This window comes from Phyllobates terribilis, unplaced genomic scaffold (genome assembly GCF_046119375.1).
Source record: "Phyllobates terribilis strain yellow unplaced genomic scaffold, ASM4611937v1 Scaffold_2__4_contigs__length_985480577, whole genome shotgun sequence".
In the NCBI taxonomy this organism is placed as follows: Eukaryota; Metazoa; Chordata; class Amphibia; order Anura; family Dendrobatidae; genus Phyllobates; species Phyllobates terribilis.
This window is the reverse complement of record NW_027362762.1, coordinates 741,019,766-741,037,723: the sequence shown is the minus strand read 5'-3', so window position 1 is coordinate 741,037,723 and position 17,958 is coordinate 741,019,766. Positions and strand designations below refer to the sequence as shown.

The following is a 17,958-nucleotide window of genomic DNA, read 5'->3' as shown; positions in this document are numbered from 1 at the left end:
TGTATGGAGGACTATGTGAGGCCATTATTCTGTATGGAGGACTATGTGAGGCCCATTATACTGTATGGAGGACTATGTGGGCCATTATACTGTATGGAGGACTATGTGGGCCATTATACTGTATGGAGGACTATATGAGGCCCATTATACTGTATGGAGGACTATGTGGGGCCCATTATTCTGTATGGAGGACTATGTGAGGACCATTATACTGTATGGAGGACTATGTGAGGACCATTATACTGTATGGAGGACTATGTGAGGCCCATTATACTGTATGGAGGACTATGTGAGGCCCATTATTTTGTATGGAGGACTATGTGAGACCCATTATACTGTATGGAGGACTATGTGGGCCCAATTATTCTGTATGGAGGACTATGTGAGGCCCATCATACTGTATGGGGGACTATGTGGGGCCATTATACTGTATGGAGGACTATGTGGGGCCATTATACTGTATGGAGGACTATGTGGGCCATTATACTGTATGGAGGACTATGTGGGCCATTATACTGTATGGAGGACTATGTGGGCCATTATACTGTATGGAGGACTATGTGAGGCCCATTATACTGTATGGAGGACTGTGTGGGGCCAATTATTCTGTATGAAGGACTATGTGAGGCCCATCATACTGTATGGGGGACTATGTGGGGCCATTATACTGTATGGAGGACTATTTGGGGCCCATTATACTGTATGGAGGACTATGTGGGGCCATTGTACTGTATGGAAAACAATATATGGCTCATTATACTGTATGGAGGACTATGTGGGGCCCATTATTCTGTATGGAGGACTATGTGAGGCCCATTATACTGTATGGGGGACTATGTGGGGCCATTATACTGTATGGAGGACTATGTGAGACCCATTATACTGTATGGAGGACTATGTAGGGCCCATTAATCTGTATGGACGACTATGTGAGCCCCATTATACTGTATGGAGGACTATGTGGGGCCCATTATTCTGTATTGAGGACTATGTGAGGCCCATTATACTGTATGGAGGACTATGTGGGGCCATTATACTGTATGGTAAACAATATAGGGCCCATTATACTGTATGGAGGACTATGTGACGCCCATTATACTGTATGGAGGACTATGTGGGGACCATTTATTCTATATGGAGGACTATGTGAGGCCCATTATTTTGTATGGAGGACTATGTGGGGTCCATTATACTGTATGGAACACTAACGTGGGGCCAATTATTCTGTATGAAGGAGTATGTGGGGCCATTATACTATGTGGTGGACTATGTGAGACCCATTATACTGCATGGAGGACTATGTGAGGCCCATTATACTGTATGGAGGACTATGTGGGGCCCATTCTAGTGTATGGAGGACAATCTGAGGCCCATTATACTGTATGGAGGACTATGTGGGGCCCATTATACTGTATGGAGGACTATGTGGGGCCATTGTACTGTATGGAAAACAATATATGGCTCATTATACTGTATGGAGGACTCTGTGGGGCCCATTATTCTGTATGGAGGATTATGTGGGGCCCATTATACTGTGGGGCCCTTTATACTGTGTTAATGTGTGGGGATTACAGTTGGGGAATCATACTGTGATGGGGTCACCATACTTTGCCAGGTTGGTTGAAGGGGGGGGGGGGGATACACTAGGGTTATCATACTGTGCATGTGGAGGGTACTGTGGGGGAAGGGATTCACTGTGGGGGTATCATACTGTGTTTGGGGGACACTTTTTGGCATCATACTTTATTATCTGCATTACTCAAGGTTTTTTTATCCTATGTTATTATTTAAATTAGGCCATATGTTTTTACTGTTTCCAATATGCTAAGGTCTATTAATTAAAATGTACTTTGTTCGTGGGACAACCTCTTTTTTTAAGATTGTTTCCATATCAAAAACTTCCTCAATTGTAGATATTTTGTAACAAATATCAAGGTTGGCCAGCAACTTTGTCCAAGCTTTTAATTTTGGCCTTTGTGTATTTGAGTTTGACATCCCTGATTAACACAGACTGACTGATGGCATGATACAACTACTGATCGGTAAACATTTACTGATCGGCGATTGTTTGAATGCCTGTTTACACAGACAGACCAAAGTAAACGATTTGCTCTGAGCCATCTATACTTGATCACTCAGTGTCAGGCAAGGTATGGGAATAACTAAGTGCAACACAAAGGGAATAGGGAAAGGGGGGAGTGGAGACCTCCTAGGTTGATCTAGTGTCACCCTGTCTCCACTAATGTTCCTATATTGGTTCTTCACCAATCGCCGCATGCGTACCTCGCCCTGTCTTTCCCTGGTGTTAGGCTCAGGCTAGGGAAGGGAGGGGATGAGCGCTAGTCGATCCCCACTGAACACTAAAGACAACAAGGGGGGACAAACAAGGGAAAATTTCTTAGCTTTAGTCGACTCCAGACAAATGCGCTCACGTCCTCTAGCACCAGAGTGGAAAAAGTACTGCCCTTGCTCAAGCCTTCACAAGGAGTAATGAATATCGCCGGCACCTTCCTCTTGCACACAGCAGATATTTATACACCCAGGCCAGGATGTTAATTCGCTAGAGGAAGGTAGCCACTGGGTCCTAGAGATACAGTTTCTAAGAAGTTGTCTGTAATGCCAAATGAAGAGATCCCTGCAACCAACTGCAGGGTGACTGTCTGTCACTTCTGACACACCTGTGACACTCGGTGAATATCTCAGTAGTGCAACACCTGTTTACACAGGATATTGCACCACCGAGAACAATGCTTTTTTTACGCTGCGCAAATGATCATTTGACCCAATAAATGAGCATTTTCCTACTTCATCGGATGATCGTCAGCCTGTTTACATGGCAAGATAATTGTGAAACCAGTGTTTTTAACAGTGCTCGGTTACGATTATGTTGCAATGTAAACCACAACTAGACTAAAGGCAGCTGTCTCATCTCTTACACAGGAACGCCAACTGCACCTGTGCTACTTATGAGAGAACCGCTGCCAGTCTTCCGTGGTGACCGAAAACAAAAGGATCGGCAGTCCGAAATTGGACATGCTGAATACTTGTCTTTATCTCCCCTGACTTCAACTGTTAGATGATTTGGCACCCCCTATACACATTAGCCTGTTGGTCGAATCAATCAATGTCAGCAGGTTCGTTCAACATTAGTCTAATGTGTACATGGGTCTAAAGCACAACCAAATCAGAAAACCCCAGTGCAGCTGGACTAATTACAAAACATAAAAAAATGTTGTTAATGCATATATTGAAAACAACGCAGATAAAAACCATACAATTACACAAGCAAGAAACAAACAATGGGTGAACCGAGCAGGGTTGAGTAAAAAGCCACTTATATGTGTGCACAATTATGATCTCAGTGTCTGCTGACAGTGGAAAAATAAAAACATTACGGGTCTTGGCAAATAGTGATGCTAACTTTTTTTTTTTTTTTTGCAAATTTCTAAATATGTTTTCACAATTTAAAGGGGTTTCCCCACTAACAAAGTTAATTTTAGTCATAATTTTAATCAGTAGATCTTTAAATGATAATAAATTCCACAATTGGATGTCTTTAAAAAAATGTTCCTGTGCTGAAACAATCTTATAAACGTGCCCCTGCTGTGTACTTTGTAATGGCCGTGTCTGACCGTACATGGTCTGATCATACCACAGCTCCTGGGCAGGGGAGGAAGCACAGCCCAGGAGCTGTGGTATGATCAGACCATGTTCCTGCACGGTCAGACACATCCATTACACAGTACACAGCAGGGGCACATTTATAAGATTATCTCAGCACAGGAACATTTTATTTAAATTGTGAAGCTTATTATTATTCCAAGATCTATTAATTAAAATGTACTTTGTTTGTGGCAAAACCCCACAAATAAAACGAATTATGCATGTTTAGTATCGCTCTAGTTGTACAGAACTGGAGAATCAAGATTAAAGGTAATTTTTATTACACTATGAACGCTATAAAAAACAAAACATAAGAAAACAATGGCACATTTGCATTTTTTTCACCTTTTCATCCCACTTGGATTTTTTCTACTGGTTTTCAGTACATTTTATAGTTAATTGAATGGTTTCAATTAAAATTACAACTCATCCCGCAATAAAACAAGGCCTCACACGGAAGTATGAAACAGGAAAGTTAAGTCTCATTAAAGAAAAGGAGGGAAAACAATGCCTGATTTCCCTAGAAGGTTGAAAAATGCATACTGAGGAGCTTGAGATGGTGCCATCTTTCATGTATGACTTCTTCTGCCAGACCCATTTCACCATGGACTATAAGACTTTATTGGATGATGTGTAAGAAGTGTAGAGCTTCTCAAACTCTTTCTACTACGTTCTCACCATAGCATTCCAATTGTAGTGGAAGTCCACATTAAAAATATCACTCCGTTTTCCTTTTTTTTGTCTTCTGAAACCAGTATAACATTAAAATAGGTCTGAAATGTGTCAATTATATTGTTAAAGGAGTTGTCCACTACTTTCACATTGATGCCCTATCCGTAGGATGATCAGCCGGGGTCCTGCACGCGGCACCCCCGCCGATCAGCTGTTATAGGTGTTGGCGGTGACTGGCCGGAAGTGCTTACCTGCGGTGCTTGGCCATCAAGTTGTAGTGGCCGCTGCGGGGTACTGCACATCCGCCTCCCATTCAATTGAATAGGAGGCGGATGTGCAGTAACAAGCGCCGGCCACTACAACTTGACGGCCAATCACCGCAGATAAGCACTTCCGGCCAGCGGCCGCCAGCACCGATAACAGCTGATCGGCGGAAGTGCTGTGTGCGGGACCCCGGCCGATCATACATTGATGCCCTATCCTACGTGTAGGGCATCAATGTGAAAGTAGTGGACAACTCCTTTAAACTAGAGATTGCTGTAGCAGTAGAAAGGCTGTGCAGCTTATAATCACTTCTATGAAAACTGCCTTCCCAACACCTAGGGGGCCCCAAAACCTAGGGGGCCAGCCTTACAGAAGCACGGTCTTAGGTTAAAGGGATAGCCTGGTTTAGAAAACCTATTGTCATATTTTATATCAATACATTTTTAGTTTATAGAGCATCTCTTGGCCAAAATGAAGTTGATTTACATATAGTCACTGGAGAATTTATGCTGTCCCGCCTTACACAAACTTCCTGCTGATTAGAATGGGCACTGTGTCATAATATTTATTTATTTTGCTTTTGCATGTAGAACGCCATCATATTCCCCAGCGCTTTACAGACATCATCGGCACTTCCCCATTGGGGATCACAATCTATATTCTTACGCAGACACGGGGAGAACATACACACTCTTCGCAGATGTTATGTCCTTTGTGGGATTTGAACCCAGGACCCCAGCAACAGTGCTAATCACTGAGCCACCGTACATAATGTCACTATAGGGAAATGAAACACTACTGTCAACATTACCCAGAGTTTGTAGCTGATTGTCAAATGTTACACCTTGAGATCATCTTATTGTCAAGGCAGCCTTCTACTAAGTAGAGATTGTCCACATCGAGGAATCCATCTAATACATTCCCAGAGAGTTAATATTTATGCACTAAAAGAACAAGTAGACCTGAATGCATTTGTTCTATTTCTGATGCTCTTAAGATCAGCCTCCTAATAGCTGTAGCTTTTGCTGTACCCATTTGTGATTTGAGTAAATCTCAGACAGGGAGACCCTGGATTTCATCTTCACCAATGAAACTTATTTGTTACGTTTTTTTTTCCGCCTGATAAGTTAGTAATGTTAGTAATTAGACCTTGTTCCCACATCATTGCCACTGGTGCCCTTGTGATGATCAGTACATGACAGGCAAAGAGCACTTGTCCCTATGTCTCCTCTCTTTGTCATGAAGCTCACATTCTCCTGTATCTGACCTCTAATCTCTGCCTCTTGTACACGAAATTATCTATAGTCTACAGGCCAAATATTAACATGGTGGTGTACTTCTACATCATCACTGATGTCTGGGGAATATTTACAAAAGGGCACAGTGTAACATTACCATTGTGTAACAAAGATACTGTTGGTGTCCTCTGGGAAGTTCCCATATAGCTTACACAGTTACATAGTTACGTAGGTTGAATGAAGACCTCGGTCCATCAAGTTCAACCTTCCTCCTCCAATTGTACATTTTGTCACTAATTTAACTGTAACCCACAATGATATGTGTATCGAGGAAATCATCCAGCTACTTTTTAAAAGCTGTTATAGTGTCGGCCATTACTACCTCTTGTGGTCGGACATTCCACAGTCTGACTGTAAAGAACCCTTTCCTGTTTAGGTGCCGGAATCGCCTCCCCCCCCCCCCCCCTCTGTAATGAGTGCCCTCTAGTCCTTATTATGGTCTATGTACTAGTCCTTTGTACTGACCACACATATATTTATAATGTAAATGAGATCTCTGAGGTGTTGTTTTTCTAAGCTAAACAAGCTCAACTTTTTCCAACCTCTCATCATATGAGAGGCCTTCTATCCCTTGTAATAATCTAGTTGCCGCCTTTGAACTGACTCCAACTTAAAAATATCCTTTTTAAAATGTGGAGCCCAAAACTAGATCCCATATTCCAGATGTGGCCTCACCAGTGATTTATAAAGGGGTAATAATACGTTGGGATCGCAGGATTTTATCTATCTTTTTATACGTCCTAAAATCTTGTTTGCTTTTGCGGCAGCTGCTTGACATTGAGTACTGCTGCTCAGCTTACTTGTAACCAGAATGCCCAAGTCCTTCTCCTGTTCTTTTGTCCCGAGTATACTTCCATTTAATGTGTATGCAGCACTAGGATTACTCTGTCCTAGGTGCATTACTCTACATTTATCTACATTAAACCTCATCTGCCAAGTGTTTGCCCATTCAGTCATCTTATCCAGATTGTTCTGCAATATCATAATGTCAAGATCAGATTTTAATATCCTACATAGTTTGGTGTCGTCAGCAAAGACTGATACTTTACTCTTAATCCCATCCACAAGGTCATTAATAAAGAGGTTAAAAAGAATTGGTCCTAGCACAGATCCCTGTGGTCCCCACTGCTGACTATATCCCATTTAGAGAATGTACCATTTATGATGACTTAATTTCCCATCATTTAGCCAATTCCTTACCTATCTGCATATAGTTCCAACAAGTCCTTGCTTCTGTAGCTTCAGTAGAAGGCTGTTATGTGGTACAGTAGCAAATGCCTTTGCAAAGTCCAGATAAATCACATTACTTCATAGAAAAGTAACATGTTGGTTAGATACAACCTATCATTCATGAATCCATGCTGGTTATCATTTATTATATTATTCTCTGTTATGTAACTCTGCAAGTCATCTCCTATGATGCCCTCAAAAACTTTGCACACTACTGATGTCAGACTTACTGGGCGGTAGTTACATGGCTCCACCTTTTTACCTTTCTTAAATATCGGTACCACATCGGCTATCCTCCAATCCTGTGACACTGCCCCTGTTACCAGAGAGTCTAAGAATATGAATACAGCAGTTTGTCAATTACTGAGCTTAATTCCCTCAGTATCTGTGGATGAATGCCATGTGTGCCGGAGGATTTGTCAATGTTTAATTTGCTCAGACGCAGGCGTACTTCTTTTTGTGTTAGGCTGTGTGCCCACGATGCGTTTTTTAAGCGTTTCCGCAGCAGCAAAAACGCAGAAACGCTTAAAAAACGCATGGTAGAAGGCCTGCCATGTTCCCCAATGATAATCCGCATGTGCTGTGCACATGCTGCGGAAATTTCTGCTACGGATTATCATTACGGAAAAAAACGCAGCACTACCAATTAGTTTGCGGAAGCGCTGCGTTTTCGCCGCCATTGACTTGCATTGTACCGCATGGAATCCGCATCACTGTATCTGTACATGCGGAATCCAAGCGTTTCAATGTGCGGATGGTACCCTGGTCTGGAGAAGAGGAAACTCTCCTTCGGACCCGGGTACCATAGAAACTAAAAAAAAGAATAAAATAAAAAATATTATATTTACGGCGACTCGCGGTGGACTGAAGGACCTGCGCTGACGTCATAGTCATGTGACGGCAGGTCCTTCAGTGTAGTGTACCGCGAGCTGCCGGCAAGCGAGGACGGATCGAAGCAAGACTCCGGGGGCCATCGGAAGGTAAGTATAGATTTATTTTTTTATTTTTTACCATTTTTTAAGGTCACACTATATAAATCCATGCCGTTTGCATGGATTTATATAGTGTGACCAAGTTGACAAGCACTTTCCAAGTGATGCTAAAATCTCTTGGAAAGCGCTTGTCAACCCGCATGTCAACGCTTCACATCCGCATGTCCCTGGCAGGAAAAACACATGTACAATCCGTATGTGTTTTTTCTGCCAGGGAGATGCAGAAACGCTCAGGAAAAAATCCTGAGCATTTCTGCATCGTGGGCACATAGCCTTAAACTAGTTATATTAGAAAGGGGAACTTTGATTTTTGCCTTGTTGAAAGATTCCTGAAACAGACAGTTCATTTTTGTGAACATGGATGAAAAGTGCCTGTTTAATATCTCAGCCTTTTGTTTGTCCTCTATAATTATCTTGTTACTATCGTCTTGTAATGGGCAGATACCATCTGTTTTTTTTCTTTTTGGCATTGATGTATGTATAAAAAATTGTGGGATTTATTTTAATGTCACTGGTGATTTGTTTCTCTGAGGATAACTTTGCTAGCTTGATTTGTTTTACATTTCTTATTTAGATCTTTATACTCCTGAAATGCTATTTCTGTATTCTCAGCCTTGAAGATTTTGAATGCCCTTTGTTTTTGTCTTATTAAACTTTGTACTGTCTTATTTATCCGTAATGGTTTCTTTTTATTCCTGGACATTTCATTACCAGAGGGTATACATTCTCTACAGGATTCTAGCAGTATTTCCTTAACCATGCCCCATTTAAGTTCGCTTTCCCCAGTTACCATGACATGGTCCCAGTCTACCCAATTAAGCTCTTCCCTTACTTTGTTGAAAGCAGCTTTCCTAAAGTTCCAAGTTTTTGCATTTTTTTTGCTCTCTGCTCGCTCTCTTATATACTTCTACCTGTCTGTTTGATATCTGTGATTGCTGGATTGTTAGACATCCCAGCAGAAGATCTGATTGAAGACAAAAGTAAACAATTGTAGATGGAGAACAAGGCATGTTTGTAGTAACAATCCTTCTGACTAATGACCCTCCTAAACAGGCTGCCAATCAATTTTTGGTCAGATGTGATGACTTTTGTGCACATCTTGCAAAATCTTGATTATTGGCAGCTTATTGCCCCATGTAAATAGGAGATGTGATGCCGATAACATGATTGTCTCTGTGCACAGAACGATCGTATTTACAATCTTTTTGTATAATGTTTATTGGCCTGTCTAAACAGGTCAGTAACGTACCAACGATTGGCTTATATGTATTGGATCTGTGGTTCTTTATTGGCTTGGACTGTTTCATAGAAAACTGCTATTAGCAGACATTTAGCGGCTAATCAGAATAGGAACTGCATGAGATCGGTGAGGGTAAATATTGCTTTCTATAGATGTGTGTATAAATATATATATATATATATATATATATATATATATATATATATATATATATATATATATATATATATACACAGTACAGACCAAAAGTTTGGACACACCTTCTCATTTAAAGATTTTTCTGTATCTTCTGGACTATGAAAATTGTACATTCACACTGAAGACATCAAAACTATGAATTAACACATGTGGAATTATATACTTAACAAAAAAGTGTGAAACAACTGAAAATATGTCTATTATTCTAGGTTCTTCAAAGTAGCCACCTTTTGCTTTGATGACTGCTTTGCACACTCTTGCCATTCTCTTGATGAGCTTCAAAAGGTAGTCACTGGAAATGGTTTTCACTTCACAGGTGTGCCCTGTCAGGTTTAATAAGTGGGATTTCTTGCCTTATAAATGGGGTTGGGACCATCAGTTGTGTTGTGCAGAAGTCTGGTGGATACACAGCTGATAGTTCTACTGAATAGACTGTTAGAATTTGTATTATGGCAAGAAAAAAGCAGCTAAGTAAAGAAAAACGAGTGGCCATCATTACTTTAAGAAATGAAGGTCAGCCAGGGAGAAAAATTGGGCAAACTTTGAAAGTGTCCCCAAGTGCAGTTGCAAAAACTATCAAGCGCTACAAAGAAACTGGCTCACATGAGGACCGCCCCAGGAAAGGAAGACCAAGAGTCACCTCTGCTTCTGAGGATAAGTTTATCTGAGTCACCAGCCTCATAAATTGCTGGTTAACAGCAGCTCAGATTAGAGACCAGGTCAATGCCACACAGAGTTCTAGCAGCAGACACATCTGTTCAACAACTGTTAAGAGGAGACTTTGTGCAGCAGGCCTTCATGGTAAAATAGCTGCTAGGAAACCACTGCTAACGACAGGCAACAAGCAGAAGAGACTTGTTTGGGCTAAAGAACACAAGGAATGGACATTAGACCAGTGGAAATCTGTGCTTTGGTCTGATGAGTCCAAATTTGAGATCTTTGGTTAAAACCACCTTGTCTTTGTGCGACGCAGTAAAGGTGAACGGATAGACTCTACATGCCTGGTTCCCACCGTGAAGCATGGAGGAGGAGGTGTGATGGTGTGGGGGTGCTTTGCTGGTCACACTGTCGGGGATTTATTCAAAATTGAAGTGATACTGAACCAGCATGGCTACCACAGCATCTTGCAGCGGCATGCTATTCCATTCGGTTTGCGTTTAGTTGGACCATCGTTTATTTTTAAACAGGACAATGACCCCAAACACACCTCCAGGCTGTGTAAGGGCTAGTTGACCAAGAAGGAGAGTGATGGGGTGCTACGCCAGATGACCTGGCCTCCACAGTCACCAGACCTGAACCCAATTGAGATGGTTTGGGGTGAGCTGGACCGCAGAGTGAAGGCAAAAGGGCCAACAAGTGCTAAGCATCTATTGGAATCCTTCAAGATTGTTGGAAGACCATTTCCGGTGACTACCTCTTGAAGATCATCAAGAGAATGGCAAGAGTGTGCAAAGCAGTCATCAAAGCAAAAGGTGGCTACTTTGAAGAACCTAGAATATAAGACATATTTTCAGTTGTTTCACACTTTTTTGTTAAGTATATAATTCCACATGTGTTAATTCATAGTTTTGATGGCTTCAGTGTGAATGTACAATTTTCATAGTCATGAAAATACAGAAAAATCTTTAAATGAGGTGTGTCCAAACTTTTGGTCTGTACTGTGTATATATATATTATATATATATATATACATATTATTTTATTAACTTCACAAACTGTCAAAAGCAAAATGCAAGCAAACAGTCCTTTAAGCAAAGTCTCTTGGTAAGCCATACCTGTGGTCCCACAGCCTGGTACGTATCCAGAACACAGCTCAGTCTGGAGACGTTCTCCCTCCAAACACAGACCATGTGCCAAACAGCCTCCACTATATAGGCTGTTAACCACACCCAGAGGTGAAGTATGTGGGTAGCTAGACCGGGTCAACTCTTCACAGCTACCCATAACCCGTCCCCCAGGTGCACCAATTAGTCCTCTCTGTGATACATACCTCCCATCGACTACGCGATCATTAGGCATCTTACAGTATATATATACAGTACAGACAAAGTTTGGACACACCTTCTCATTTAAAGATTTTTCTGTATTTTCATGACTTTGAAAATTGTACATTCACACTGAAGGCATCAAAACTATGAATTAACACATGTGGAATTATATACTTAACAAAAAAGTGTGAAACAACTGAAAATATGTCTTATATTCTAGGTTCTTCAAAGTAGCCACCTTTTGCTTTGATGACTGCTTTGCACACTCTTGGCATTCTCTTGATGAGCTTTAAGAGGTAGACACCGGAAAAGGTTTTCACTTCACAGGTGTGCCCTGTCAGGTTTAATAAGTGGGATTTCTTGCCTCATAAATGGGGTTGGGACCATCAGTTGTGTTGTGCAGAAGTCAGGTGGATACACAGCTGATAGTCCTACTGAATAGACTGTTAGAATTTGTATTATGGCAAGAAAAAAGCAGCTAAGTTAAGAAAAACGAGTGGCCATCATTACTTTAAGAAATGAAGGTGAGTCAGTGCGAAAATTGGGCAAACTTTGAATGTGTCCCCAAATGCAGTTGCAAAAACCATCAAGCGCTACAAAGAAACTGGCTCACATGAGGACCGCCCCAGGAAAGGAAGACCAAGATTCACCTCTGCTTCTGAGGATAAGTTTATCCGAGTCACCAGCCTCAGAAATCGCAGGTTAACAGCAGCTCAGATTAGAGACCAGGTCAATGCCACACATAGTTCTAGCAGCAGACACATCTCTACAACAATTGTTAAGAGGAGACTTTGTGCAGCAGACCTTCATGGTAAAATAGCTGCTAGGAAACCACTGCTAAGGACAGGCAACAAGCAGAAGAGACTTGATTGGGCTAAAGAACACAAGGAATGGACATTAGACCAGTGCAAATCTGTGCTTTGGTCTGATGAGTCCAAATTTGAGATCTTTGGTTTCAACCACCGTGTCTTTGTGCTACGCAGAAAAGGTGAACGGATGGACTCTACATGCATGGTTCCTACCGTGAAGCATGGAGGAGGAGGTGTGATGGTGTGGGGGTGCTTTGCTGGTGACACTGTTGGGGATTTATTCAAAATTGAAGGCATACTGAACCAGCATGGCTACCACAGCATCTTGCAGCGGCATGCTATTTCATCCGGTTTGCGTTAAGTTGGACCATCAATTATTTTTCAACAGGACAATGACCCCAAACACACCTCCAGGCTGTGTAAGGGCTATTTGACCAAGAGAGAGAGTGATGGGGTGCTACGCCAGATGACCTGGCCTCCACAGTCACCAGACCTAAACCCAATCGAGATGGTTTGGGGTGAGCTGGACCGCAGAGTGAAGGCAAAAGGGCCAACAAGTGCTAAGCATCGCTGGGAACTCATTCAAGATTGTTGGAAGACCATTTCCGGTGACTACCTCTTGAAGCTCATCAAGAGAATGCCAAGAGTGTGCAAAGCAATCATCAAAGCAAAAGGTGACTACTTTGAAGAACCTAGAATATAAGACATATTTTCAGTTGTTTCACACTTTTTTTGTTAAGTATATAATTCCACATGTGTTAATTCATAGTTTTGATGCCTTCAGTGTAAATGTACAATTTTCAAAGTCATGAAAATACAGAAAAATCTTTAAATGAGAAGGTGTGTCCAAACTTTTGGTCTGTACTGTATATATATATATATATATATATATATATATATATATACATATATTATGTTTTTCTTACTTTAACAGAAGGCCACCATCAATTTTGTTCACGTCTGTATACAAATAATAATAAAAAAATATATATATTTTTGTATACAGACGTGGACAAAATTGATGGTGCCCTTCTGTTAGAGTAAGAAAGATCCCAAATGATCACTGAAATAACTTGACACTGACAAAAGTAATTTTCAATTTAAATTGACTGAATATCAACTAATGAAAATCAGACATTGCTTTCAAATTGTGGTTCAACGGAAACATTTATATACTTTCACTTTTTTTAATAATGAATTTTATCTGCTGGACAGCCCCTTCAAGATGTCCACATACATAAACCTCTAAGGTGGTCACAGACAGATCTTTTGATGATTAGTTGTCTATTCGAATATAAATTGTTCAGAGAAACAGAGAAATGAATATGCAAATAACTCTGACTTACTAACTATTTAGAATACAACATTTTTTATAATACCCTTTGTGAGAACCATAACTTTTTATTTAACATTTGTGGTTCATTTACAGCTGTGCTGATCTGGTTGATCTAACTGGTTTCTATACATGTTTTGCCGATAGAGTGAAGAAGATAGATACGTGTTCACCGCTGAATGGTATGACCCCAATGCTGCTCTGCAGAGGCGTTTCCAGCTCCTATACTATCCCAAGGATGGTTCTGTGGAAATGGTGAGTTTTATGCAATTTGTTGTGAAGATGGGTGCACGTTTACCAGTCTTCTGCCAAAATTGAATTTGTTAAAATGTTGTTTAGTGGAGAACAAATATAAATGGCCCATAAAGAAAATAGAATGGAAATCCGCACATCTAAATATTCCTTAAAATATGCAAGGTCACACAGTGCAGCGGGAAAGATTTACCGTATATACTCAAGTATAAGCCGACCCGAATATAAGCCGAGGTAACTAATTTTACCACAAAAAACTGGGAAAACTTATTGACTCAAGTATAAGCCTAGGGTGGGAAATGCAGCAGCTACTGGTAAATTTCCCCATCCTGGTAAGTATTGTCCCCTCATCCCCAATCCTGGTATGCATGGCCCCTTCATCCCCAAGCCTGGTATGCATGGCCCCCTTCATCCCCAATCCTGGTATTCATGGCCCCCTTCATCCCCAGTCCTGGTATTCATGGTCCCCTCATTCCCCAATCCTGGTATGCATGGTCCCCTCATCCCCAATCCTGGTATGCATATCCCCCAATCCTGGTATGCATGGCCCCCTAATCCCCCAATCCTGGTATGCATGGCACCCCTCAGCCTCCAATCCTGGTATTTATAGGACCCCTCATCCCCAATCCTGGTATGCATATCCCCCAATCCTGATATTTATGGCTTCCTCATCCCCCAATCCTGGTATGCATGGCCCCCTTCATCCCCAATCCTGGTATGCATTGTCCCCTCATCTCCAATCCTGGTATGCATGGTCCCCTCATCCCCCAATCCTGATATGCATGGCCTACTCATTCCTAATCCTGGCATGCATGGTCCCCTCATTTTCCAATCCTGGTATGCATATCCCCCGATCCTGATATTTATGGCCTCCTCATCCCCAATCCTGGTATGCATAGGACCCCTCATCCCCCAATCCTTGTATGCAATGCACCCCTCATCCTCCAATCCTGGTATGTATAGGACCCCTCATCCCCCAATCCTGGTAGGTATAGCCTCTTCATCCCTCAATCCTGGTATGCATGGCCCCCTCATCCCCCAATCCCACTATGTGTGACCTCCTCATCCCCCAATCCTAGTATGTATGGTCCCATCACCACACACATAAAAAATTAAACACTTATACTCACCTTCCTTCCTCTCCTCTGCTCCATCGCTGCGTCCTGTTCTCCTGCTGCAGCTCATGTCAGCATCTGAGCAGTGCATGGCGTCACTGTCATGCGCTCTCAGACACTGATGTGAGCTACTGCTGCCGGCATACTCACTCCTCTCCACGCTGGGACTATGTGCGTGGAGAGGAGTGAATATGCATTCTCTTTAGTAGCGGGCACTGTCAGCGCTCCTCCGTGCCCGCTATTAAAGAGAATGAATATTCCCTCTTTTCCACTCCTCCGCCACCGCAACCCGCTCCTCTGCCGCCACCGCAACTCCCCCCCACCCCCCCCACTATCCACCAACAGAATCTCTATATATTCGGGTATATACCCGAGTATAAGCCGAGGGGGGCTTTTTCAGCACAAAAAATGTGCTGAAAAACTTGGCTTATACTCGAGTATATACGGTACATCTCCAACTGTACAAAGGTTCTATAACTAGAATGGGTTTTGTCTTTGGATATTGATAGTATTTGAATAGTATAAGCTAGTGATGGCGAACCTAGAGATAGAGTGCCCAAATGGTAACCCAAAACCCACTTATGTATCAAAAAGTGCCAACATAACAATTTAACCTGGGGCTGGTGCTGACATCACAGGAGAAATTGGGGCTGGTGCTAACATTACAGTAGGCATTGGGGCTGGTGCGGACATCGCAGAAGGCATTGGGGCTGGTGCGGACATCGCAGGAGACATTGGGGCTGATGCGGACATCGCAGGAGGCATTGGGGCTAGAGCATGCATTGCAGGAGACAGTAGGGCTGGTGCTGACATCACAGGAGACAGTGGGGCTTTTGCATGCATTGCAGGAGACAGTGGGGTTGGTGCATGCATTGCAGGAGACAGTTGGGCTGGTGCGGACATCATAGGAGGCATTTTGGCTCTTGCGGACATCGCAGGAGGCATTGGGGCTGGTGTGGACATCGCAGGAGGCATTGGGGCTGGTGCGGACATCGCAGGAGGCATTGGGGCTGGTGCGAACATCGCAGGAGACAGTGGGGCTGGTGCGGACATCGCAGGAGACAGTGGGGCTGGTGCGGACATCGCAGGAGACAGTGGGGCTGGTGCGGACATCGCAGGAGACAGTGGGGCTGGTGCGGACATCGCAGGAGACAGTGGGCCTGGTGCTGACATCGCAGGAGACAGTGGGGCTGGTGCATGCATTGCAGGAGACAGTGGGACTGGTGCATGCATTGCAGGAGACAGTGGGACTGGTGTATGCATCACAGGAGGCATTGGGGCTGGTGCGGACATCGCAGGAAGCGTGGGGCTGGTGCGGACATCGCAGGAGGCATTGGGGCTGGTGCGGACATCGCAGGAGGCATTGGGGCTGTTGCGGACATCGCAGGAGGCATTGGGGCTGGTGCGGACATCGCAGGAGGCATTGGGGCTGGTGCGGACATCGCAGGAGGCATTGGGGCTGGTGCGGACATCATAGGAGAAATCCAAAATACTCACCCCTCCACACACACGTGCACACACACACACACACACACACACACACACTGCCCCTCTGCAAAATATACACACACACACACTGCCCATATGAATAAAGCAGCCCCACATTCCCCACACACTGCCCAAAACTGTGCCCCCTTTTTTCACAATTGTCCCCTCCACTCCATCCACAATGATACATTTAATGTTCGGCTCCTCCTGGAGCTCTTACCAGTGCCCGCGCTGCCTCTACTCCTCTGCGGCCCCGGCGCAGGCAGCAGTGTGATGAAGTCAGTAGTGTGATGACGTCATCACACTGCTGCATGTCGGACCTGAGGCTGACAGGGGCTCTCTATGCCCCAGTCCCAGCGCAGCTCGGTTCAAATGTGAATACATTTGAATATGGGAAGAAGGGAGCGGCCTCTCTCCAGCCTGGCGTGCTTGCCCACAGACAGGCCTCTGAGTGCCCCCTCTGTCACGCGTGCCATAGGTTCGCCACCACTGGTATAAGCCATCAAAGTATGGGAATCATTGGGACAGTCACAGATGCCTAGAACAGAGGGCTGCCTGACTTTTCTCTGACGCCGCTCTTCTTCTAAACTGCACCAGGGTTGAAATGACTCAGTTCCCATCTAGCACTGTGGTTCTAGGCATTGTTGGATTCCCATCCATTATATTCCCCTGGTGTACATCGATTGCATAGCTTGTTGCTCTTTAATCAGTGTCAATGATGGGAAATAGTATAAAGTGGCATGTAAAAGTTTGGGCACTCCTGGTCAAAATTAATGTTATTGTGAACATTTAAGTAAGTTGAAGATGAAATGATCTCTAAAAGGGCTAAAGTTAAAGATGACACATTTCCTTTGTATTTTAGACAAAAAAATATATTTTTCATAGTAACGTAGGTTGAATAAAGACCCCAATTGTACGTTTTGTGTAATTTAACTAATAAATTAACAACAATGTTACGTGTGTCGAGGAAATCATCCAGCCCTTTTTTGAAAGCTGTTATAGTGTCTGCCATTACTACCTCTTGTGGTAGGGAATTCCACAGCCTGACTGCTCTGACTGTAAAGAACCCTTTCCTATTTAGCTGCCGGATCGCCTTTCCTCTCCCCCGTGATGAGTGCCCCCTGGTCCTTAGTATGGTTTTTGGAAGGAATAAGTCATGTGCCAGTACTTTGTACTGACCACACATGTATTTGTACATGTACCGTAAATTAGATCTCCTCTGAAGCGTCCTTTTTCTAAGCTAAACAAGCTCAACTTTTCCAACCTCTCATCATATGAGAGGCCTTCTATCCCTTGTAATATGAATATCCTTTTTAAAATGTGGAGCCCAAAGCTGGAACCCATGTTCTAGATGTGACCTCACCAGTGGTACCAATATTTTATGATCGCAGGATTTTATTATTTTTTTCCCCTTCT

At 43.1% G+C, this 17,958-nt stretch overlaps 1 protein-coding gene across 1 annotated transcript in view; it reads left to right on the top strand.

Moving 5' to 3' along the window:
- Window positions 1–17,958, top strand: part of NME7 (NME/NM23 family member 7) — a 237,401-nt gene that overhangs the window by 56,401 nt on the left and 163,042 nt on the right. The window contains exon 2 of the mRNA XM_073667225.1: window positions 13,835–13,942. Within this exon, the coding sequence (XP_073523326.1) occupies window positions 13,835–13,942 (108 nt within the window). The remainder of the gene's footprint in view (window positions 1–13,834; window positions 13,943–17,958) is intronic.